Raw genomic sequence first — 26,221 nt, 5'->3', positions numbered from 1 at the left:
CTATAGACAAACTACAGTCAACTCTAGACAAAACTACAGACAAACTATAGACAAAACTACTGACAAACCACAGACAAACTATAGACAAAACTACTGACAAACTACAGACAAACTAAAAATTAACTACTGACAAACTACAGACAAACTACAGACAAACTATAGACAAAACCACTAACCAACTACAGACAAACTAAAAATCGACTACTGACAAACTACAGACAAACTATAGACAAAACTACTGACAAACTAAAGACAAACTAAAAATTAACTACTGACAAACTAAGGTGTTCGACCGCGTCCCTCGGGGAACCCTGTGGGAGGTACTCTGGGAGTATGGGGTACCAGGCCTTTTGATAAGGGCTGTTAGGTTCCTGTACGACCGGTGTCAGAGCCTGGTCCACATCGCCGGCAGTAAGTCGGGCTTGTTCCCGGGGAGAGTTGCACTCCGCCAAGGTTGCCCTTGTCACTGATTCTGTTCATAACGTTTATGGACAGAATTTCTAGGCGCAGCCAAGGTGTTGAGGGGATCCGTTTTGGTGGCCTTAGGATTGCTTCTCTGCTTTTTGCAGATTATGTGGTCCTATTGGCTTCATCAGATCGTGATCTGCAGCTTTCGCTGGAGCGGTTCGCAGCCGAGTGTGATGCAGCTGGGATAAAGATCAGTTCCTCTAAATCCGAGGCCATGGTCTTGAGACAGAAAAGGGTAGATTGCCCTCTTTGGGTCAGGGAGGAGGTCCTGCCCCAAGTGGAGGAGTTCAAGTATCTTGGGGTCTTGTTCACGAATGAGGGAAAAATGGAGCATGAGATCGATAGGCGGATAGGTGCAGTGTCTGCAGTGAAGCGGGCGCTGTACAAGTCTGTCGTGGTGAAGAGAGAACTGAGTCAAAAGGCGAAGCTCTCAATTTACCGATCTATCTACGTTCCCACCCTCCCAGGTCATGAGCTTTGGGTTGTGACCGAAAGAATGAGATCTCAGATACAAGCGGCCAAAATGAATTTTCTCCGCAGAGTGTCTGGGCTCTCCCTTAGAGACAGGGTGAGAAGCTTGATCATCCGGGAGAGACTCAGAGTAGAGCCACTGCTTCTCCACATCGAGAGGAGCCAGTTGAGGTGTCTCGGGCATCTGGTTAGGATGCCTCCTGGACGCCTCCCCGGTGAGGTGTTCCAGACACGTCCCACCGGGAGGAGACCCAGAGGAAGACCCAGGACACGCTGGAGGGATTATGTTTCTCGGCTGGCCTGGGAACGCCTCGGGATTTCCCTGGAGGAGCTGGACCAAGTGGCTGGGGAGAAGGGAGTCTGGGCCTCCCTACTTAAGCTGCTACCCCCACGTCCCGACTCCGGATAAGCGGAAGAAAATGGATGGATGGAGGTTGCAGACCCCTGCTCTAGAGCCTGTCTTGTGTGGGATTTCTCCTTCTGCCTGGCTCCTGAGCTAGTGGGGACGCTGTCTGCTCTGTGGTACAGAGTCCTGATGACTCCTAACTTGTGCTCCAAAGGGTGATGGGAGTCAAACTGCAAATACTGGTCTGTGTGGGTGGGTTTGCGGTACACCTCAGTTTGCAAATGTCCTCTTTCAGAGACTGAGACCTCACAGTCCAAGAAAGCCAACCTGCCATTTTTTACATCTTCTCGTGTGAACTTGATGTATTTATCCACAGAGTTGATGTGGTCAGTAAAATGTTGGACTTCCTGAGATTTAATTTTAACCCAGGTGTCGTCAACATACCTGAACCAATGACTTGGTGGTGTCCCTGAAAAGGACGTCAAGGCTCTCTTTTCTACCTCCTCCATCAACAACAACACACCGGTAGACAGTCACATCTAGGGAAACAGAAAAGTGGGTGAAGAATTTGTCTGACAGACAGCTTACCCAGCTGGAGACAGAGATCCTTGCCAGGGGACTGAACTTTGTGGTTGCACCAAGAAGAATTCCTCTGGTGTAGATGATCACAGCCACAGAATCAGCCATCTGCAACAACAAAATTACAGGACCTTCCTGAAAGCAGAGAAGAAACCCAAACAGGACTCCAGTCAGCCAACAGGTGAAAAGGAGGAACCCAGACCCAGACCAGTGGTCATTCCATATGTTGAGGGAGTATCAGAGAAACTGAGACGTTTATTTTCTAAACATAACGTCCCAGTGGCTTTTAAACCCCAAAAAACATTAAAGACTGGTTCATCCCAAAGATCCAGTCCCCTGGCACAAACAGAGTAATATTGTGTATGTTGTTCAGTGTCAGGAGGGTGATCGGTCTTACATCAGGGAAACTAAACAGCCACTGGCCAAAAGGATGGACCAGCACAGAAGATCAACATCATCAGGCCAGGACTCTGCGGTCTACACTCATCTCCAGGCCAGAGGTCACTCTTTCAAGGATGAAGATGTTCACATCCTGGACAGAGAGGAACGATGGTTTGAGAGAGGAGTAAAGGAGGCCATCTTTGTGAAAAGAAACCGTCCATCATTAAACAGGGGCGGAGCCTCCAGGTTCAACTGTCCCCCTCTTACAATGCTGTGATTGCTAGTATCACTCAGCCCTCTGTGAACAGTAAACAGCCATCAGGTGCTAATGATCCATTGTTAGGCTGATGGTCCTTCTTGAGCATGTGATCAGCTGGTTTTGGTTGTCAGCAGCAAACTGGTTGATCCACTCTGAGAAGGTGCTATTTAAGAGACTGAGCTGAAAACAGCACCTCAGACTGAGGAAGTCCTCAGGATGAGAGACGAAACGTTTCTACACTTTTTTTGCTTTGTTTTGTTTTTTGTTTTTTTGAATGTCCAGAGGACCAGATTGAACTTTTTTAGATATAACATACTATGTACTAAATAATAACAGGGGTGGAGCCTCAGTGTCCAACTGTCCCCTCTTACAGGGCTGTTATTGCTAGTATCACTCAGCCCTCTGTGAATAACAAGCGACCATCAGGGTGCTAACTGACAAGGTTTGTGTTTTTGATTTGAGTAAGACACCAAACAACAAGAATGGTTTAAAAGGTTTATTATGAAGCAGCTGCTGGTGGAGATCAGAGTCCTGTGTGAGCCTAATCTGCAGAAATATGAATAGTTAGTGGAATGGCAGTTTTTGTGATGATGAAGGTAAACAGAAAGACAACCAACAACCTTCTCATGCAGGTAAAATGAGCAGCACTTGAAAGAGCAGGGCAGGACGATGTTCACAGATAGGACTGCAGCTGAGGCTTAGGGTTGAGAGAGACGTGATCCAGAAGAAGATCCAGAGGCGAGAGCCAGGCGTGGAGTTGGAGGCCATAAACAGAGTATCAGAGGTCCAAAAATAAATCCAAGAGTGAGATCTGTGAGGCATACTCGTAGATTCAGAAGAGGAAGTTGGTACTGTGATCAGAAGGACGATATGGTAACAGACAAGGAGCATGCAGGTCGGGAATCCAAAAGGCAGTTGTGAGGTCAAGAAAAGATGATCAGAAAGAGCTGTGATGAGAATGCTGGAAATCTACTTCCGCAAAGGGTTCAATAATCTGGCAAGAAGCATGGTGGCAAGAGCTCTTAAGTAGAGAGAGGCACAGGTGCATGGCATGAGCGTGAATAGGCTGAGTTGCAGAGTGGGTGTGGCTGGAAGACAAAACTTGAGAGCAGAGCATGACAAGGCAGAAAAGATGACACTAACAGCCAATCGTTAGGCTGATGGTCCTCCTTTATCATGTAAATAGCTGATTCTGGATGTCAACAACAAACTATTTGATCCACTATGAGAAGGTGCTATTTATAAGACTGAGTTTAGTACAGCTCCTCAGACTGAAGAAGTTCTTTTGGATAAAAGAGGAAACGTTTCAACAAGTTTTTAATTTTTCATTTACATGTAAAGCGAATGACAATAAAGATTATCTTACACTGACTCTGATTTTATTTTTATGTTTTATTTTTTTGAATCCGTCAAGTGGACCTGACTTAACTTTGTTACACGACAGAACTTCATTAATCTGATTGGTTCCAGATCAGTTTGGGTTTCGTCCAATCAGCTGATCTGTGGTTTTTCTTTTTTCTTTTATTTTTTATTCCAAACTGGTTAACCTCTTGGAGAACCAAACCAGCAGGATTTGGACCTTTGGGGTTCTAATGGAAGGTTTGTTAATGTAAACCACAGATCAGCTGGGTTTTAGAACTCAAAAAAAAATAAAAAAATAAAAGGTTTTCATCAAACATCTGGTTTATTATTCCAACACTGACAGGATCAGAAACTGGTTCTTCGTTTCTGTTTCAACTATCTGGAACCGTTTGGACCATCATGAACCGATTGGACCATCAGAAACCGGTTGGACCTCTTTCCTGTGTTTTCATTAACTTCCTGTTTCCTCTTTAGGCTTTCGGCTGTTTCCTGGTTTGGACCATCAGAACCTCAGACCCCGGTCCTCCTGCCGTCAACAGAAAATTCGTCCCCATCAGTGTGTTAGGCGTGACGGCGTTCAGCGTGTCGGGCGTGTTTGGGTCGGTGCTGACGTCCCATGATCCTCCTCTTCAATTCTGTCTGAGCAGCATCCTCATTCTCAGCTGTGCCCTCTTCATCCTGAGCAGCCTGTTCGGACCTCAGGTCAGTTCCTAGAACTTGGTTTTGGTTTATATTTCTGAGTGGCCCGTTTGGACCATGGGTTGGTTCCTCCAATACACACGCAATTTAAGCCTGGTTTTAAACAATTACACAGCACTGACACGGCCTTGGTAAGGGTTTGTAATGACATTCTTTTAACAAATGACTCTGGTCAGTTTGTGATCCTTGTAATCCTGGATCTAACCGCTGCTTTTGACACTGGTTACCAAAGTATCCTTTTACAATGGTTAGAACACTGGGTTGGGATCACTGGTGCAGCATTAGAATGGTTTTGTTCTTATTTGAGCAACAAGAGTTTTTGTGTTAATGTTGGTAATAGTTTATAGGCTTCAGTGCCTCTTTCCTATGGGGTTCCGCAAGGCTCTGTTCTTGGATCCCTTCTATTTTCATTGTATCTGCTCCCCTTGGGGTCTATCCTGAGGAAATTTTTTTTTTTTTTTCATTTCATTGCTATGCTGATGTTTGTCCTTGGAAAATTAAAATTCAAAGATTTTTTTGGGCAGGAGATTTCAACATTGACTGGGCTAAGTCGACCCCACCGTGATAAATTCAAAGAATGTTGCCTGGTGTACAGGTGTATTTACTGACATTTTAAGTGATCATTGTGTAATAGCGGCTCTCAGAGATATTAAACTTCCACCTTCTAAGCCCAGATTAATTTAAAAAAATGGATATGAAACGTTTTTGTGAACAGTCATTCCTCTGGGATCTATCCCACTTTGACTGGCATCGTATTCTGTTAACTAACGACGTGAACTCCGCTTGGAACTATTTCCATAATAGTTTCATTTATTTCCTGAACATACAAGCTCCTTTTCGTCAGTTCAGAATAAAGGGACGAGACAGCCCCTGGTTTACTCCAGAGCCAGCTGACCTCCTGAACAGGAGAGATCATCTTTGGGCCGCAGCGAGAAAATCTGACTCAGACACTGATTGGTTGAGTTTTCGACAGATGAGGAATAAATGCACAACTGCTGTCAAAGCAGCAAAACACAACTATTTCTTATCTCAGACCTCCAAAAATCTAAATGACCCTAACAGATTCTGGAAAATAATCAAATCTATCTCAGGCAGCCCTCAATCATCTGACCTCCCATCACAACTTCTCGTTAACTCTGTTCCTGTGTCAAATCAGCACAAGATCCTGAACTGTTTCAACAAACATTTTGTTGCTTCTAATTCTTTATTTGACAAAGTTACTAATGGAAGATCAGCCACTTCACTTAATAACCAAACTTCTACAAATCAAATCCCTCTTACAAGTCAATCCTCAGTTAATCACAGCTTCTCTTTTTCTCCATTCTCAGTCAGTGAGGTCAATAAACTGTTAAAAGATCTTGACCCTAAAAAATCTGCAGGTCCAGATGAACTTCCACCTTATTTCTTAAGGCTGGCTGCTCATATCATCACAGTCCCTGTGACCCACATCTTCAATCTCTCCATAAGACAAAACTCCATCCAGACACTTGGAAAACAGCCTTTGTTCTTCTTTGCTGAAGGGAGGTGACCCCCCCTCACTGAACAACTATGGACCAATCTCTAAACTCTGCATTTTAGCCAAGGTTCTAGAAAAACTGATAAACTCTCAAATCAAAAATGACCTGGACTCATTTAACATCTTACCTCCACATCAATCTGGTTTCAGGAAACAACACAGCACAACCACTGCTTCACTGAAGGTTCTTAATGATGTTGTTGAAGCACTGGATGCTAAGGATTATTGTGCTGCACTTTTCTTAGACCTGTCTAAAGCTTTTGACACTGTGGATCAGAACATCTTGTGTAATAAACTCTCAGAAATTGGTTTCTCAGATCACACCATTGGTTGGTTCTCTAACTATCTTTCAGATCTGAGGCAATGTGTTCAATATAATGGTACTCCCTCCAGTTATTTAACAGTCAACAATGGTGTACCACAAGGCTCAGTCTTAGGACCCATCCTCTTTACAATATACATAGGTAATGCAGGTCAAAACATCCCTGATGCATCCATACATTTCTATGCTGATGACACAGTTGTTTACTGTCGAGTTAGAACAGTTGCTAAGGCTTTCCAGCTTTTGCAATCTGCATTCAACATCATCCAAACTGATTTGTTCCGCCTCAAACTTGTCCTAAATGCCGACAAAACCAAAGGGATGCTTTTTTCAACCAGGAAGTCGGTCCCAGCAGTTCTTCGACTAATTTCATCCTCAAATGGTGTCCCGATAGAGTTTGTTGATTTCTATAAATATTTGTGTATCTTGGTCGACTCACATCTCTCTTTTAAGCTCCATGTGGAAAACCTAGTAAAGAAACTGAAAGTTAAACTGGGTTTCTTTTTCAGAAACAGATCCTGTCTAACCCTTGATGCTAGAAAACGCCTTGTATCTGTGACTTTCTTTCTCTCCATTGATTACGGTGACATTATTTACATGACCGCTCCTACAAGAACCCTGCAGATGTTGGATGCTGCAGATGTTGGATGCTGTCTATCATGGTGCACTAAGATTCATAACTGGCTGTGATTATCGTACCCACCACTGCACCCAGTATTCACTGGTTAACTGGTCACCATTAACTTCACACAGATTCTCACTGGTACATTTTCATCTTTAAATCACTTCTTGGTCTGCTGCCTTCATACATCTCCTCCTACATGTCTCTGTGTGAGTGCAGCTACAGCGTGGCTTTGTGAAGATTAATCCTGAACTGAGGCATTCGTCTTCTGGTAGTGAGGTGAGTCTGGCGCTGGGTGGTCTATTTGTGTCTTCAAAATGAGCATAGAACCTGTTAAGAGCATCAGGCGGTGATGGGTCCCTACTAGGGCATTGTGCACCCTTGCTTTTATCGTCTGTTATGCACTTAATACCCCTCCACATGCCCCGTGGGTCCTGTGAGGAGAAATGTCCCTGGTTCTTCCATGCGTATGTTGCTTTGGGCCTAATACCAGCAGCCAGATCTTTTCTTGTCCTCCCCAGTGCCTGTGATTTGCCAGACCTGAAGGTAGTATCCCTGTCTTTCAGCAGGGTACGGACCTCTGCATTCAGCCAGGGTTTTTGGTTCGGGTAGCTCTTCACAGTCCTGGTGGTGGTGACATCTTCAACACACTTGCTGATGTAGCTGAGGACAGTAGATATGTATTCCTCCAGATCCAGCTCTCCCTCATTTACAGCAGCCTCCCTGAAGATCTGCCAGTCTGCACATGTAAAACAGTCCTGCAGTACTGAGTCGCTGTCACTGGCCCACACCGTGACTTTTTTTATGTTGGTCTGGAACATTTCAGCAGGGGGAGGTAGACAGGGGCCATAAATATGGATATGTGGTCAGAGAGGCTGAGGTGGGGGCAGGGTACAGCTTTATATGTGTCTCTTATGTTGGTGTAAACACAGTCTGTTACTCCCCGTGTTGGTATGGTCACATTGTTGATAAAATCTTGGCTAAGTGTCTTTCAGGTTTACATGATTAAAATCACCTGCCACCATGTAAAACACCTCTGGATCCTTTTTTTCAAGTGAGCTGATGTTATCATGTAGCTCCTGTCTTTAGCATTAGCATCTGGAGCTATATAAACAACAATGATATACACCACTAAAAACCCACACGGTAAACATTTCACAGTCAGTTGTTCTAAAGCCTCAGAGCTGGAATTGTTTATCAGAACACAGTCTGTGGACCAACCTTTCTTTACGTAGACGCATACACCACCACCCCATGTCTTCCCCGTTAGTTTGCGTCTGCGATCTGCCTGAAAAAAGCTTGTTATCCAGATGGAAGGCTGAGTCCGGCATGTTGTTATTAAGCCATGTTTCTGTTAGACAGAGTACAGCACAGTTCCTCATCTCCTCTAAGACATTCACTCTCAGTCGCAGCAGATCCAGCTTGTTTTCAAAAGAGTGAACGTTGATGGGATCAGGAATTTATTAGCATTAGCCTTCAGTCTTGCTAACACTCCGGTTCGTCTCCCCCTCTTTTCCCGCGGGCACAGCATCTTCTCGTCTCCTTAGAGCACTGCTGCCTTCACGCTGATGTCCATAGAAGCTGCCGAGCGTAGTTTTGAGATCGTTGTTGATCGCTGCTGTATCTGGAATCAACCCTTCTCTTTTGCTCACAAGTTCAGTTCAGCTATAATTCACACGCTTAAGGCAAGTGGAGTCGGGCTCAGAGCGGATTTCAAAACCAAGAAAAAATGGGTTTTCACCAGGAACCTGAGAAACTGCGACCTGGAAGAGCGCGGCCATCTTGGCCTCTTGTGTTCAGACTTCAGGTTGGACAGAAACTTCTTTGTTAAAACGATTAGATGTTTTCGAACTTCTCTGGCGCATCAGAACGGCTCATGTTCAGATAGGTTCTTTTCTTCACAGATTTTTCATGTTTTGAGGAGCAGCAGCGAGCTGCAGGATGAAGCTGCAGGTGAGGAAGAGGAGGAAGAGCTGTGGAGGTCCAACCAGGAGCTGAAGCGTCTGGGAGCTCAGGTAAGAATGGAGATCAGATCCTTTGAGCGAAGCAGCCACTGTAGAAACACACCATGTTTGTTTCTCCATAAATCTGCTGGTTTTATATTCAGAGATGAACAAAGTTTTTATTCTGACAGAGTTCAGCAACCTTCGGCTCATTCTTCAGACGGCTGCTGGGACTTCTGGTTTTTGTAACTTTTAGGCTTTTCAAAACATTTAACTTTATTTATAATGTGTTTGTGATAAAAACACGTTTCTTTACTTGCATCAGAAACTTTGTTCTCTGAAATCTGTTTTTGTCTTTTTATGCTACTTTTAGCTTTGAGGCTTTGGGCTAGCCTTTTGCTTTTTTAAATTAACATTCTGCAGCTTTTAGCTTTTACCTAGCATTATGAGTTGTTTTTCCACTTCTAGCTAGTGTTCTGCTTCTTTCAGCTCTAAGCTACTTCTTGTTTGCCCTTAGCTTTTAGCTAGCTTTTTTTTAGCTTCTAGCTAGTGTTCTGCTTTTTTTTTAGCTCATTGCCTCAGTTTCAGTTCCTTCAGTAAATTCAGGCTGTATTTTGGCAGAAAGTTTTTTTTTTCCTTCAGTTTTTGTGTTTAACTGCAGCTGGACGTTCAGGTAGAATCCTTCACCATGCAGCTGGCTATGTTCCAGGAGGAACCTGGAGAAGAACATGGTAACTTCACACCACCACGCTGTAAATAATCAGGATTTCCCCTCTCCTGAATGTTTTTGCTTTTTTTTCAGCAGAAGCTGGAGTCAGATCTCTGACTCATGAAGCTCAGATCTGTTCTCCAAACAAAGACTCAGAGAGAAAAAGGCCAGATGATGCGAACTCTCCTGAACAGTTAGTGAAACTGAAACAGATTGTCCAGTACTCAGCTTCCATTTTGTTTTCAGATCTTAGTGCTCCCTTTAGGACTGCAAAGTCTTTTATCCCAGTAGTTGGTTCTGGTGTTCCTCAGGGACGTTGGTTCGGAACACTTGTTTTCTGTTGTACATGTTGACCACATGGTCAAAACTTCAACCATATGATTCGTCTCACCTTTAGTTTGCTCCACAGTCATGATCTCCTGTCTAAAGGAAGCCTGATGATGTCACTGTGTTTGGTTTCTCTCAGTGTTTGGCGCCGTCTGTCTGTCCAGCTGCCTATCCTTCATCATTCCTACCTGCCCATCATCGGTGGCATCAGCACCAGCACTGCCAGTTTGTTCAGCAGCCAGGAAGTGTTTCTTCACCATCACGACAACTTCCTGTATGCCTAACAGAACGAAGCTCCGCCCGCATTACTGTCAGAACTGTGGCAGAGAAAGAAAGATTTATTAATCTGTTTCTACGAGAGAGAAAAATATGTATGTGCTGCTGCCTTCCATCAGAAAAAAATGAAAATAAGTTTTTACACTAATCGTTTTTAAAGAAGTCTGTGAGTTTTTACAGTTTTTACAAAATAAAATGACCAAAAACCCAACCAGTGTGAGAACGTTTGTCTTAGTGAAAAGAAAGTTTTACTGTCGGTCTGAACAGTTTCTACTCTTTCAAAAAACACAAAATGAATTAAAAACATGAAATTATAAAATGTTAAATGGACTGTACTTCTACAGCTCCTTTCTATCTAATCCAGATACTCAAAGCTCTTTACAACACACTCTGTGCCCTCATTTACCTCCATACACACATTCATACATCACTCTACTGCACCTCTACAAAGATAATCTGAATCTGTAGAGAATATTCAGAGCTTTATCACATTCATACACTGATGGGACACACATCAGAGACAATGAGGGGTTCAGTGTCTTGCCCAGGGACACTTCAGCATGTGAAATGTTTTGAGCAAATTATCAAAACTCACATCTGTGGCTCCCTCCCTGCACCTGGACCCCCTACAGAGCAAACAGGTCTACAGATAACGCTGTTGCATTAAGGTCAAGGGTCAAGTTTTTTATTGTCATTCGCATCACATGTGGTACATGAGGTGGAACGAAACTGTGTACCCAAGGTCTCAGTTACACCCCAAAATAGCAAAACTATAAAGTGTAAAAAGAAACAATAAAAAAGGATCTAAGATATAAACTAAGATATACACTAAAAGATCTAAGATATATGTTAAACACTAATAGTGCAAAACAATACACCGAGCAACATGAACGAGTCTTTGTGGGTGGATGAGTACGAATGAATGAATACAGCAGCATGAAATAATCAGTAGGATGAGATCAGCAGCATGGATAATCAGCAGCACATATCAACATTCAAAGTTGCATCACAGTGATTCTCCTGGTTAGAGATTCATGAGTCTAACAGCCTCAGGGTAGAAGCTGTTCCTCAGTCTAGTGGTTCTACACTTAATGCTCCTCAACCTCCTTCCTGAGGGGAGTGGGGAAAAAGTGTGTGTGCTGGGTGGGTGGGGTCCTTCATGATGCAGGTGGCCCTCTTCCTGCATCTGGAGGTGTAGATGTCTGTGATGGTGGGGAGACTGACTCCAACATCTTCTGTGCAGCCTTCACCACTCTCTGCAAAGCTTTTCTTTCTGCAGCTGTGCAGCCTCCATGCCACACGTTGATGCTGGAGCACAGGATGCTCTCCACTGCACACCTGGAGAAGGAGGTGAGGACTGAGCTTCCAGACCAGCTCGTCTCAGCCGTCTGAGGAAGTAGAGTCTCTGATGATCTTTCTTCATCAGGCTGGTGGTGTTGTTGCTCCAGCTGAGGTTGTTGTTCAGGTGCACACCCAAGTACTTGTAGCTGGAGACCACTTCCACCGCAGATCCTGTGTTTGTTCCTTCTGAAGTCCATGACCATCTCCTTTGTCTTCTTCACATTGATGTGAAGGTTATTCTCTTTGCACCAGCTCTCCAGGTGTTCCACCTCTTGCCTGTAGCTGGACTCATCATTGTTTGTGATGCATCCCACCACCGCTGTATCATCTGCAAACTTTACAATGTGACAGCCTGGATGGGTAGCTGCACAATCATATGTGAGCAGAGTGAACAGGAGGGGGCTCAGCACACATCCCTGAGGAGAGCCAGTGCTGAGGGTTATGGTGGAGGAGGAGAAGTTGTGGATCCTCATTGACTGTGGTCTGTTGGTTAAGAAGTCCAGAACCCAGTTGCAGATGGAGGAACTTAGTCCTAGTGTGAATAGTTTGTCCATCAGGGTTTGGGGAATCATGGTGTTGAAGGCAGACGTGAAGTCCACAAAGAACATACGGACGTAGGAGTCCTTCTTCTCCAGGTGGGTGAGAGCAGTGTGGACCACAGAGGAGATGGCGTCCTCTGTTAATCAATTCTTGCGGTATGTGTACTGGTGAGGGTCCTCGTTTATGTTGATGGTTGTTTTGATGTGAGTCATGATCAGTTTTTCAAAGCATTTAGCGACTATCGGGGTGAGGGCCACTGGCCTGTAGTCATTCAGACCAGTCACTGCAGAGCTTGTATGAACTGGAATGATGGTGGCAGTCTTCAGGCAAGTGGGAACAGTTGCCAGGGTAAGTGAGAAGTTAAAGATGTCGGCCAGCACCTCCCTGAGCTGATCGGCACAGTTTCTAAGCACCTTCCCCAAGATCTTGTCTGGACCAATTGCCTTGTAAGAATTAATCATCCTGAAGGTGTTCCTTACTTCTGCTGAGGACATGCAGAGGAACTCCTCTTCCCGTGGTGAGGTGAGTCTGCTGGGTGGTCTGTCTGGGCCTTCAAAGCAGGCATAGAACCCATTAAGAGCATCAGGCAGTGGTGGGTCTCTATAGACAAAGGTATTGTGCACCTCTGCTTTTGTAGTCTGTTATGCATTTAATGCCCTTCCCCAGCTCAGTGGGTCCTGTGAGGAGGAATGTCCCTGGATCTTCTGTGCGTATGTTGCTTTGGCCCTCTTTATACCAGCAGCCAGCTTTTTCCTTGTCCTCCCCAGTTTCTGTAAGTTTCCAGACATGAAGGCAGTTATCCCTGTCTTTCAACAGGGTACAAACCTCTGCGTTCAGCCATGGTTTATATTTTGGGTAGCTCTTCACAGTCCTGGTGGTGACATCATCAACACTTGCTAATGTATCCGAGGACATCAGATGTGTATTCCTCCAGACCCAGCTCTCCCTCATTCACAGCAGCCTCCCTGAAGACCTGCCAGTCTGTACATGCAACACAGTCCTGCAGTACAGAGTCACTGCCGCTGGGCCACACTGTGACTTTTTTTTGTGCTGGTCTGGAACATTTCAGTGGGAGTAGGTAGACAGGGGCCAGAAAGATGGAGCTGTGGTCAGAGAAGCTGAGGTGGGGGCGGGGAACAGCTTTGTTTGCACCTCGTAAGTTGGTGTAAACACAGTCTAATTTTAACAATTCATTTAAGGAAATGAGGTCAGTTTGTCCTCTAGTAGCCTAAGTCTATAGCAGCATAACAAGCCAACCCTAACTATAGGATTTATCAAAAGGAAAGTCTTAAACTGGACAATGTGTCAGCCTCATGGACAGAAACTGGAAGTTGGTTCCACAAGAGAGGAGCCTGAGAACTGAAAGATCTTCCTCCCATTCTGCTGCTGGAAACTCTAGGAACCACAAGTAAACCTGCAGTCTGAGAGTGAAGTGCTCTGTTAGGAAAATATGGAACAATATGATCTGTAATATAAGATGGAGCTAGGTTGTTGAGAGCTTTGTAGGTTAGAAGTAAGATTTTGAATTCTATTCTGGATATGACAGGGAGCCAATGAAGAGAAGCTAAAACTGGAGAGAGATGATCTCTCCCAGTAACTCCAGTTAAGACTCTGGCAGCAGCATTTTGGATCAACTGAAGACGTTTTAAAGAAGTATTTGGACACCCAGATAATAAACCATTGCAATAGTCCAGTCTAGACGTGACAAATGCATGGACCAGTTTTTCTGCATCATCTTTAGATCAGATGTTTCTAATGTTAGTGATATTACGCAGGTGGAAGAAGGAGGTTCTAGTAACGTTTTTAATGTGGGGGATAAAAGACGTGTCCTGATCAAAAATAACACCAAGATTTTTAACATTAGAGCTGGAGGACAGATTAATGCATCTAAGGAGGGAGAAAGACTGAAACGTTCATTCCTAAGGTGCTCAGGTCCAAAAACCAAAACCTCAGTCTTGTCTGTTCAACAGGAGAAAATTAAGGGTCATCCAGGTTTTTATGTCTTTAAGACATGCTTGTAGTCTAAGTAGCTGATTGGATTCATTGGCTTTAATGGACAAATATAACTGTGTATCATCAGCATAACAATGAACATTTATCCCATGCTGTTTAATAACTTCACCTAATGGAAGCATATAACAACTTTTATTTATAATGCATTTTACAATCACAGTTAATCTCAAAGTGCATATATAAAGTAAAGAGTATTTGTCCAAGCACTGAACCTTGAGGAACTCCATGACTAACTTTGGTGTATGATTAAGATTTATTATTTACATTTACAAACTGGAATCTATCAGATAGATATGATTTAAACCATTTTAGAGCCGTTCCTGTAATCCCAGCATCATATTCAAGCCTCTGTAGTAAAATATTGTGATCAACTGTATCAAATGCAGCACTGAGGTCTAACAGGACCAGTAGAGACACAAGTCCATTGTCTGAGGCCATGAGAATATCATTAGTGACTTTCACCAGTGCAGATTCAGTGCTGTGGTGAACTCTGAACCCTGACTGAAACTGAAGTTTTATCATGTTTATAATCTGACCAGGTTTGTACTTTGACCATGTTAGTTTTGTCAATGAACTTTTAATCTGCTGTTTCCGTCTCGCTCCTGTGGCTCACATCGCTACCTGGTGGTCAGATTTAATTTTAAAACGTTCCTTTTTGAAGCAGAAAGTTGTTTTGGGCCCAGATTAAAGATGAATCAGGTTCTGGTTCTGATGTATTTGTTGTTTTCTGTCTGCAGACGATCAGCACCAAAGACTTCAGAGGAACCAGGACGGTCTCAGACTTTGTGGGCGCCAGGTTCCAGAACCACAACCAGCCTCCGGACAACTGCCACCTGGACTCCCATGGGATGATGAACCCGTGACCTGAAGGTTCTGGTTCTGACTCAAATCAGAATGAACCCATGACTCGAAGGGTTCTGTTTTGACTCGGACCTGAACAAGCTGCTAGATTGTTTCCGTCATTAAAATAAAAGTTTTTCTTTTCTTCCTGATCTGGTTTTTGTCGTTTCATCTGAAGCTTCGGTCTCAAAGTCCAGTTCTGATCCGTCATTGCAGGGAGGTTCTGATCCGAGTACAGGAGTTTCATTGTTCTGCAGGTTCTGGCTGAAGGCCCACAGAAGGGGGGAGACAGTCGGTGTCTCTCTGATGTCCTGCGTCCCTCTGTCCTCCTTTCTGCTCAGATGGTCAGAAGACAAACCAGGTCCTGGTCTGATGGTCCAACTGTTAAACTGCTTCAGCTGTTTGTTTAGAATTTAAACCAAAAAATATACGTTTTATTGTTTTTATTCAGATTAAACATAAGAACGTAAATCACATTAAATCTATGAAGAAGATTTACACAAACAAACATTTAGTCAGAACTCATAAGGTCGATAAAAACATTTAAAATGAAATAAAAAACATCTAAAATAAAATAAAATACCATCAGGAAGGAGCTTGTTGTTGCACGTTTAATATTTTACATAAATTTAAATAAAGAATAAAGATATAAATAAAAGTTGCTCACTTTTGTTTTGACTTGTTTCCTGACTGAGTGAGAAACCTGCGATTTAAATAAAGAACATCTGTCCATCAGTTCTGCAGGTTCTGTTGGGTCTTGATACCAACACCACCTTGTGATGCATTCACTGACCCTCAGAAACAGGAACTCTTTGCCTCAGAGGGAAACGAGCTCGTCGTCTCCAACAGAACCCGTTTCAACCCAATAAAAATCTGACTTGTTATTTTTCTTTTCTAAGTTGAAACTTTAAATTTAATAAACATTAAATAAAACTCTAAATAAAACTAAATTAAACTGAATAAAACTAAATTAAACTGAATAAAACTAAATAAAACTCTAAATAAAACTAAATAAAACTCTAAATAAAAGTAAATAAAACTCTAAATAAAACTAAATAAAACTCTAAATAAAAGTAAATAAAACTCTAAATAAAAGTAAATAAAACTCTAAATAAAATTCTAAATAAAGACTTTTTGATTTAACGTCCTCGATCCAGACTCCTGAAACCAGCACCTGGACCCTCTGAGGCCTCGTGAAACTTGCTCAGATCCTGTTTTCCTTTCTGTGTGGAATCCCCCCCCCCCCACACACACACACACACACACTCACACACTCACACACACTCGGTCTTCTTCTTCCCTTTTCTGGCCTCGTGGTCCAGGACCAGATCTGGATCTGAACCTTCCTGCAGCTGAAAGTGAAACTTGATGCCTTCTTCAATCTTTGAAGCTGAAATGGAAAAAACTCCCCCCTGGTCCAGTTGCAGTTCTTCAGTTCTGACCCGGTCCTCAGCCCATGGTCTTCAGGGTCTGGTAGCTCCTGGTCCTCAGCTCATGGTATTCAGGGTCTTGTAGCTCCTGGTCTGCTGGGATCGCAGCAGAGGACTCTGAGAGTCCACATCCCAAGACAAGGCGGTCAGACCAGTTCGACGCAGGTGGACCCGGGTCCATCCGTAGACCAGACAGTTGAAGAAGCCCTGAGAGGCCGAGGTGAGAGCCTGAGGACAGAGCAGACAGACCCTGAGACCACATCCTGGTTCTGAAGGTTTAAAGGGACATTTCAACTCTTTACTCCCAGGACAGAAGACATTTTGTTCCGTTTCCTTGAAAACATTTTCTTGGACATCTTTCATCAGAGCGTGCTCAGATGTTTGTCAGCGCAGACCGACCTGAGTGATGTAAAGGACGACCCCCGCTCTCCCGTGACCCGCTGAGGGAGTCGCCATCCGCAGGAACGCCAGCGCCACCGCTACGAACATACAAACAAACAAAAACAAGCGGAGACGTTAACTCTGCAGCTGATCTGAGCAGCCAAACATCTGGAACCAACACACACCTGGACCCCAGCAGAGCACGAAGATCAGCGGGTACAGAACCATCCGCCGGTCCAACAGGTGGAACAAGGCCCGCTGCTCGTTGCCTAGGTAACCGCTGGATGTCACAACCCGCCTGTAGATCCTCCGAGCTTTCACCACGAGCACCTGGAGCGGGAAGAGTTCAGGTCATAAAAATCTGGAAAGAGACGAGCGACAGTCCGGTTCCGTTTTAAAGTCACATTCCGTATCTTTTCAAGGAGCTCACTGTGATGCTGAGGAGGGTGAGGAGGAAGGTGCTGAGGAAGACCAGGATCTGGTAGTTGTGCAGCAGCCGACAGGTGGTGCTCAGCTCCTGGGCTGAGGTCAGGTACAGCGCTCCGGTGTGCATCAGCAGACACCTGGTGTCAGTACGGAGCGCCGTGAGGGACAAAACTAAAGATTATTATAATTCACATCTGGCGTTTTCTGTGGCTCTGTGAGCGAAGACGCCATCAGTTCATCGAGCATCTTTAACTCGTCAGCTCAGGTGTGTCCTCACCTGTAGGGCATGCTCAGGTTGGCCTGACAGTGACTCATGTTTCCTGCGATGAATACAGGTGTCATCAGCAGCGCCGGAACCAGACTGAAACACAAAGATGACATCATCATCACCTGCCTGTGCTGATCATAGCACACCTGTACAGACAGGTGACAACCTGTCCAGGTGTGCTCAGATTCTGCCGTCTTCAGTTTGTACTTACAATGAAAGCAGAGAAATTATTTTAGCCGTCGTGCTCACTCTGTTAGAAAACTGGGGCAAAAAAAACTAATTAACAAAAATATATTGATTTACAGAAATACATGATGATTTTCATAAACTCTGGTCCAGCTCCTCCGGGGGAATCCCGAGGCGTTCCCAGACCAGCTGAGAAACATGTCCCTCCTGCGTGTCCTGGGTCTTCCTCTGGGTCTCCTCCCCGTGGGACGTGTCTGGAACACCTCACCAGGGAGGCGTCCAGGAGGCATCCTAACCAGATGCCCGAGCCACCTCAACTGGCTCCTCTCGACGTGGAGAAGCAGCGGCTCTACTCTGAGTCCCTCCTGGATGATCGAGCTTCTCACCCTGTCTCTAAGGGAGAGCCCAGACACCCTGCGGAGAAAACTCATTTCGGCCGCTTGTATCTGAGATCTCGTTCCTTCGGTCACAACCCAAAGCTCGTGACCATAGATGAGGGTAGGAACGTAGATCGATCGGTAAATTGAGAGCTTCACTTTTTGACTCAGCTCTCTCTTCACCACGACAGACCAGTACAGCATCCGCTTCACTGCAGACGCTGCACATATCCGCCTATCGATCTCCTGCTCCATTTTCCCTCATTTGTGAACAAGACCCTGAGATACTTGAACTCCTCCACTTGGAGCAGGACCTCCTCCCTGACCTGGAGAGGGCACTCTACCCTTTTCCAGCTCAAGACCATGGCCTCGGATTTGGAGGAACTGATCCTCATCCCGGCCGCTCCAGTGAGAGCTGATTAAACGAGATAAAAAATGTAAATCAGAGAACTTTAGAAGCTGCTTGTTGAACAGTTAGCCTCCGTTTCCTGACGCTATGCTAGGCTAAGCTAAACTACGCTTAGCTTATTCCAAAAGTATTTTTATTAAACTTTTCCTCCAGTTCAGTTTCTGTTTGACAAAAAAGTAAAACATGATCTAAAACATGTCGATCGGAGCTGAAAGGAGCTAGCTGTCTCTTTTGCAGGCTAAAAGTTTCCCTCTGGTTTCAGACATTATGCTAAGCTAAGATAAGCTAAGTTCAAATGGGCCGTCACACATCCATGGCCCTCAGCCTCAACATGGGAGACCCCAGGGCTGTGTGCTGAGCCCCCTGCGCTATGCTCTCTACACACGACTGCACCCCTGCTCACCACAGCAACAACATAGTTAAACTTGCAGACGACACCACAGTGGTGGGGATCATCAGTGGGGGGGGGGGGAGGTGAGTCCACCTACAGGGACAAGGTGGAACAACTGACTGCTTGGTGCAGGGGGAACAATCTGCTCCTCAACACCTCAAAGACTAAGGAGCTGATCATCAACTTCAGCAAAAAGAAAATGGCGGTCCGACCCCTGATTACAAGCAGAGACGGTGTGGAGAGAGTGGCTACCTCCGTCTCCTGGGAGTCCGTCTTGAGGGAACCTGACCTGGAGCGTGAACACCTCTGAGCTGCTGAAAAAGGCCCAGCAGAGACTGGACTTCCTGAGTGCGCCAAGGAGGAACATCGCCCAGAGACTGCTGGTGTCTTTCTACCAATACTCCACAGAGAGCATCTTAACACACTGCATCACTGGGTGGTGTCTTAGCTGCACAGTGGCTCAGAGGACAACACTCCAGAGAGTTATTAACACATCCCAGAAGATCGTTGGCTGCCCTCTTCTCTCACTGGAAGATCTACACAGTTCCTGCTGCACAGGAAAAGCCCACAACCTGTTAAAGGACTCGCGTCACCCTGGACATGATCTGTTTGAACCATCAGGGAAAAGTTCAGACAAAAAACAGAACCTGTTTGGGATCCAACGGTTAAAAGATTTATTTTTGTAAAGTCTGTCGGTTCTTTGCCTCCATGGAGGTACCTGGACAGAATATCCCATGAAGCAGCTGTTGTACTTCTCGCTTGTCCTGGTGTACAGGTTCCACACGTAGTTCAGCGTGTAGAAGAAGGATGCCATGTAGAGAATCTGAAACAGAGGTTCTGAATGAGTACAGAAACTTTCACTCATTTCACCGAGGACCAACTGGGTCGTTTGGTTCTGAACTTTAGGACCTTCAGTTAAAGTGGCAGCTGAAACAGACACAATGGATGTGGGTCAGGAATGTTTCCTCTTTACACCCAGTCTGGGTTCTGTCCCGGTTCTGCTGCACTAGTTTCAGCCCACTAATGAGCCACTCCAGAACTGGGTTTGAAACAGACGTTTATGAACCTGACTAGACTTTGGTTCTGTGAAACCAGAACAAGCAGAAACGCTCCCAAAGCTCCAGAGAACTCAAGCCACAAACTTCCTGTCGTGGTTCTGCTGGAGGGCCTTGATGGACTCCATCTTTGACTTCATGATGTCATAAATAAAAAAAATCGAAAGGCCCGCGGGTTTCACATCCGAGCCTAAAGACAGAACACACGACCTGGAAAGAGGAACTGAGGTTCTGACGGTGGGACCATCAGAAACCACGACTCACTTTGTGAGCATCAAGAAGTGTTTAATGTTTCCACCTGGACAGAGAACGAGTGAAGAAACCAGTAAAACTCAAATTAACCAGTAACTCCTGAAACTGTCTGATTTGAACGTTGCACTAAAGTCCGTCGCTCTTTGGTGACTGGATTATTTTTAATTTGAGGTTTTTTTGGAGGAAGTTGAAACTTTCCAGCTGTAAACGTTCTGGTCTGAGGAGGAAGCAGGACCTGGTCTAGATCCAGGTTCACAGTTGAAGGAAAACCCAAAAACTTTCCCCTGAAACCAGAACCAGAGTTCAGCAGTCTGTGAGGGTTCTGGACTGGGCTGAGGTCTGTCTGAACACTAACACTTGTGTTGTTGTGTGTTGTGTGTGTTACCTGCTCCACAGTGTGCAGGTTGTAGCAGTGTGTGTTCAGGTTGTAGCAGGGCTGAAAGAAGAAGACAGCGCCGATCACCCAGCAGGAGGCGAGCAGGAGGTCTGCCCCGCTGAGGAGGAGCAGAGGCTGCAGCTGCAACACAACAACAACAACATGACACAACAACAACCACAACAACATGACACAACAACAACATGACACAAAAACAACAATATGAGACAAAAACAAAAACATGGCACAACAACAATATGACACAACAACATGATACATCAACAACATGAGACAACAACCTGAGACAACAACAATATGATAAAACAGCAACATGGGACGATAGTAACAACAACATGATACACTAACATGAGACAATAACACATGAGACACCATGAGACAAAAACACAACATGAGACAAAAACGTAAGACAACACAACATGAAACAACAACATGAGACAAAAACAACATGACACAACAACAACAACATGAGACGACAACAATATGAGACAACAACAACATGAGACAACAACCTGAGACAACATGATAAAACAACCACAACATGAGACAATAGCAACAACAATATGATACACTAACATGAGACAACAACACATGAGACATCATGAGACAAAACACAACATGAGACAAAAACATAAGACAACACAATATGAAGCAACAATATGAGAACAACAACATGAGACAAAAACATGACACAACAACAACATGAGACAACAACAACATGAGACAACAACACAACATGAGACAACAACCTGAGACAACATGATAAAACCACCACAACATGAGACAATAGCAACAACAACATGAGACCAAAACAACATGATACGACAACAACATGAGAACAACAACAACAACATGAGACAACAACACAACATGAGACAACAACCTGAGACAACAAAAACATGATAAAACAACAACAACATGAGACAATAGCAACAACAACATGATACACTAACATGAGACAACACATGAGACACTATGAGACAAAAACACAACATGAGGCAACAACATGAGACAAAAACATTAGACAACACAACATGAAACAACAACATGACACAAAAACAACACATGAGACACCATGAGACAAAAACACAACACGAGACAAAAACATAAGACAAGACAACATGAAACAACAACATGAGAACAACAACATGAGACAAATATGAGACAACAACAACAACATGAGACAACAACAACATGATACACTAACATGAGACAACAACACATGAGACACTATGAGACAATAACACAACATGAGACAAAAACATGAGACAAAAACACAACATGAGACAACATGAGACAAAAACAACATGAAACAACAACAACATGACACAAAAACATCATGAGACAACAACATGACACAAAAACAACATTATGACACAACAACAACAACATGAGACAGCTACATCATCTTCTATTGCTTCTTTGTAGTTGTGTCACAGAGGCAACAGGACCAGAAGAGAAACCCAGACCTCCCTCTCCCCAGAGCCACTTCCCAGCTCGTTCTGGGGACCTTGAGGCATTTCCTGACCAGAGATGATCCACAATCCCTCCAGCAAATTATGGGTCTTCCCTGTGGCCTCCTACTATTGGGACATGTCCAGAAAACCTCTAAAGGGAGACGTCCAGATCAGATGAACCACCTCAACTATTGCAACTCACTCCTGTTTGGTATCAGTCAGACCTCCATAGCTAGACTCCAACTGGTCCAAAATGCAGCAGCCCGGTTTTTGACCAGCACAAGCAAAAGAGAGCACATTACACCTGTTTTGGCCTCCCTACACTGGCTTCCGGTTCACCTTCGAATCAAATTCAAAATACTCTTGTATGTCTATAAATCACTAAACAGCTCTGCCCCCTCCTATCTTACTGATCTGCTCCAGCCGTATGTCCCACCACGTTCTCTCAGATCAGCAGACCAGTTGCTCCTCACAGTCCCAGGAACCCGTCTCAAGCGCAGAGGTGACAGGGCCTTCTCTGTAGCAGGACCAAGACTTTGGAATGAGTTACCTCTGCTGGTTAGACAGGCCCCCTCCCTCACAGTTTTTAAATCTCGCTTAAAAACACACTTCTATTCCCTGGCTTTCTGCACTGTGTGATCTGTGCTGAGTCTGTGTGCATCACACTGTGTTGGTCATGTTGCAGTTGTTGTTGTTATCCATTATTGTTTTTGTTGGTTTCTACTTTTTGGTGTCCTGTTATGTAATCTGTTGCTGTGTGCTTGTTTTGTTTGTCCCTGTACAGCACTTTGGTGTGCTTTGTCACTGTTTAAAGTGCTTTATAAATAAATTGGTATGGTATGGTATGGTATGGTAACTGACTCCCTTTGAGGTGGAGGAGCAGCAGCTCTACTCAGAGCTCTCTCTGGAGGATGGAGCTCCTCACCCTGCTTCTAAAGCTGAGCCCAGCCACCCTACGAAGGAAGCCCATTTCATCCACTTGTATCCGGGATCTTGTTCTTTTGGTCCTGATCCAAACCTCATGACCATAGGTGAGGGCTGAAACATAGACAGACCAGTAAATCCAGAGCTTTGCCTTTCGACTCAGCTTTTCCTTCAGCATGATTGACCAAACCAACATCCTCATTACTGAGGTTGAGGCCCTAATCCATCAGTCCATCTCTATCCTACCATCAATTGTGAACAAGATGCCCAGGTACTGAAACTCCACCTGAGGAAAAGTTCCATCTGCCTGATCCCCCGATCCAGAGGGGGCATTCCAAGTATTTCTGGTCCAGAACCATGGCCTCAGATTTAGAATAATTGACTCTTATTCCAGCCACTTCACACTCAGCTGCGAACCACCCTAGTGCACGACGAAGGTCATGGCCTGAAGATGATAACATAAAACCACATCAACTGCAAAAAGAAGATGAGACTCTGAGGTTCCCAAACCAGAACCGCTCCACTTGATGACTGCACTTTGAGATCATGTCCATGAACACCATGAACAAGATCGGAGACATGGGACAGCCTCGGCAGAGTCCAGCCCGTACTGAGAACAAGCTTGACTTTGTGTCATGAATGCAGACACAGCTCTTGCTTTGGTTCTACAGGGACCAGATAGCCCTTAAAAGTCTGTACTTGTCTGTACTTTATATATTCTGTCTGGAACAGGTCCCTCTTGTAAATAAGTCCTCGTGGCTCAATGAGACTTTTACTGTATAAATAAAGGTTGGAAAAAAAAAAAGCAACCCAGGCAATCCATACTCCCATACCACCCCCATCCCACTCTTCACAGAATGCCTCAAGGAACACAGCAAAAAGCCTCTTCCAGATCCACAAAACACATGTTTTGGAGAGGCAACATCCTATGACCACCTTAGCAACTCTCATCTTGAACAAGCATGAAGGCGACAGTGGAAAGAAAAAACTCCCTCATGAGGAAGAAACCTTTAGCAGAACCAGGATCAGGACTAGAGGACCATCTGCTTTGACCGGCTGGGTTTGGTAAGAATAGATACACAATGGCAGGTCAAGACTCACATGTTAAGATAGAAATAATATCAAATGAAAACTATTCAGTTTTAACAATTCATTTAAGGAAATGAGGTCAGTTTGTCCTCTAGGAGTCTAAGTCTATAGCAGCATAACAAGCCAACCCTAACTATAGGATTTATCAAAAAGGAAAGTCTTAAACTGGACAATGTGTCAGCCTCATGGACAGAAACTGGAAGTTGGTTCCACAAGAGAGGAGCCTGAGAACTGGAAGATCTTCCTCCCATTCTGCTGCTGGAAACTTTAGGAGCCACAAGTAAACCTGCAGTCTGAGAGTGAAGTGCTCTGTTAGGAAAATAAACATTGAAGTACACCGAAGAAACCTGTCAACCACGACAGCCCCACAACATTCAAAGCCTTCAACATCTCGGTGAAAATCTTGTCCACCCCTAGCACCCTGCCACCGAGGACCTTTTTGACTCCTTCAGTGACCTCTGCCATGGTAATGAACTTGTACTGTCTCGAGTCCTCATACCCTGCCTCCTCAAAGGTGGACATGATGTTTGGATTAAGGAGATCCTAGAAGAGCACCTTCCACCGCTCAAGAATATGCTCAGTTCGGGTCAGCAGTTCCCCATCCAAACCAAGCACAGCCTGGGAACTGGGTCCACTTTTCTTTTCTGAGTCACTGAACAGTTTGCCAGAACTTCTTCTAGGCCGACCGAAAGACCTTATGACCTCCTCGAATTCCTCCCATGTCCAAGTTTTTGCATCTGCGTCCATTGAAGCCACTGTCTTTCTGGCAACCCTGTATCTGTCAGCTGATTCAGGAGTCCTCCAGGACAACCAAGTCCTAAAGGAACGTCACAACAACAATATGAGACACAACAATATAACAACATGAGACAACATGAGACAAAAACATGAGACATCTATCTTTTGTCTCCTTACTAGTTGGACTCTTGTCCTGACTCAAGTCCTGACTGGTTGGACAAGTGTCATGACTCATGTACGGACTGGTTAAACTCATGTCCTAACTCGTCTTCTGACTTGTGTCCTGACTTGTTGGACTAGTGTCCTGACTCATGTTCTGACTCGTCTCCTGTCTGCCTGGACTCATGTCTTCACTTGTGTCTTGACTCGTGTTCTGACTTGTCTCCTGATTGGTTGGACTTGTGTCCTGACAGTTTCCTAGACTTTGAACTGATCCTGGTTCAGTTTCAGTCATACTAAGTCTGTCTGTCCTCTGATCTGTTAAAGGGGTTCTGGACCAGCAGGTCTCCAGATGTTCTGGACCTCTCTCTGAGGTCTCCTCTGGACTGCTCGGTTAATCTCAGTTTCTTGAGTCTGTTAGTTTGGACACAGAATGGATGACATCATCAGACGGGGTGTGGGGGACTCACCTCGGGTCTTTGGCTGAGTCTCTGTGTGACCAGGCAGACGATGATGGAGCTGGAGCCCAGAATGCTGGAAAACAATCAGAACTGAAGCTCAGAGGCCTCCAGGTCGAGAGGGAAACCAGCCTCGGCCCGAGGATTTCAGGAGACTGAGGACATGGATTTTGAGGATGAAGCAAGGACTGACCTGAGCAGAGCCATGATGAGCTGGATCCAGCTGACCGCCTTGTAGACCTGCAGACAACCACCGAGGGTTTACAAACCCAACGTGTCTAAAAAATCCTCTTCAGTTTTTAACATTTCTAACAGACAGGAAGTAAAGAAAGCACACGGCTCAGTGGTTAGCACTGTTGCCTCACAGCAAGAAGGTCCTGGGTTCAATCCCCGCAAAGACCAGGGGTCTTTCTGTGTGGAGTTTGCGTGTTCTTCTCGTGTTTGCATGGATTTTCTCCGGGTACTCCGGTTTCCTCCCACAGATCAAAAACATGCATGTTAGACTGACTTCAGGCCCAGGACCCCCTTCAAAAGAGATCTGTGATCTCAGTGGGATTTGCCTGGTTAAATAAAGGTGACTAAATTAAATAAAGGTTAATAAATTAAATAAAGGTTAATAAATTAAATAAAGGTTACTAAATTAAATAAAGGTTACTAAATTAAATAAAGGTTACTAAATTAAATAAAGGATAATAAATTAAATAAAGGATAATAAATTAAATAAAGGTTAATAAATTAAATCAAGGTTAATAAATTAAATCAAGGTTAATAAATTAAATAAAGGTTAATAAATTAAATAAAGGATAATAAATT

At 44.4% G+C, this 26,221-nt stretch overlaps 2 protein-coding genes across 2 annotated transcripts in view; one reads left to right on the top strand and one right to left on the bottom strand.

Annotated features, from left to right (window-relative positions):
• The window catches only part of LOC119409783 (gamma-aminobutyric acid type B receptor subunit 2-like), a 22,481-nt gene extending 12,127 nt beyond the window's left edge, over positions 1–10,354 (top strand). Inside the window, 5 exon segments of the mRNA XM_037676683.1 lie at positions 4,341–4,568; positions 8,930–9,040; positions 9,630–9,699; positions 9,774–9,870; positions 10,144–10,354. Of these exon segments, the coding sequence (XP_037532611.1) occupies positions 4,341–4,568; positions 8,930–9,040; positions 9,630–9,699; positions 9,774–9,870; positions 10,144–10,288 (651 nt within the window). The 3' untranslated portion in view covers positions 10,289–10,354.
• A 6,147-nt stretch (positions 10,355–16,501) lies between these two features.
• tmem116 (transmembrane protein 116) lies at positions 16,502–25,642 on the bottom strand. Its single transcript, XM_037676682.1, has 10 exons — positions 25,602–25,642; positions 25,421–25,484; positions 20,575–20,706; positions 19,601–19,705; positions 17,731–17,780; positions 17,529–17,612; positions 17,256–17,388; positions 17,011–17,155; positions 16,844–16,923; positions 16,502–16,672 (listed from the first exon to the last, which is right to left on the bottom strand). The coding sequence occupies exons 1-10, from the start codon at positions 25,613–25,615 to the stop codon at positions 16,502–16,504; spliced, it is 978 nt and encodes a 325-aa protein (XP_037532610.1). The 5' UTR covers positions 25,616–25,642.
• Positions 25,643–26,221: the final 579 nt, after the last annotated feature.

This window comes from Nematolebias whitei, chromosome 5 (assembly GCF_014905685.2).
Source record: "Nematolebias whitei isolate Nwh7 chromosome 5, NemWhi1, whole genome shotgun sequence".
Classification (NCBI taxonomy): domain Eukaryota; kingdom Metazoa; phylum Chordata; class Actinopteri; order Cyprinodontiformes; family Rivulidae; genus Nematolebias; species Nematolebias whitei.
Note: the sequence above shows the minus strand (reverse complement) of the source record. Positions and strands in the feature narration are given on the sequence as shown.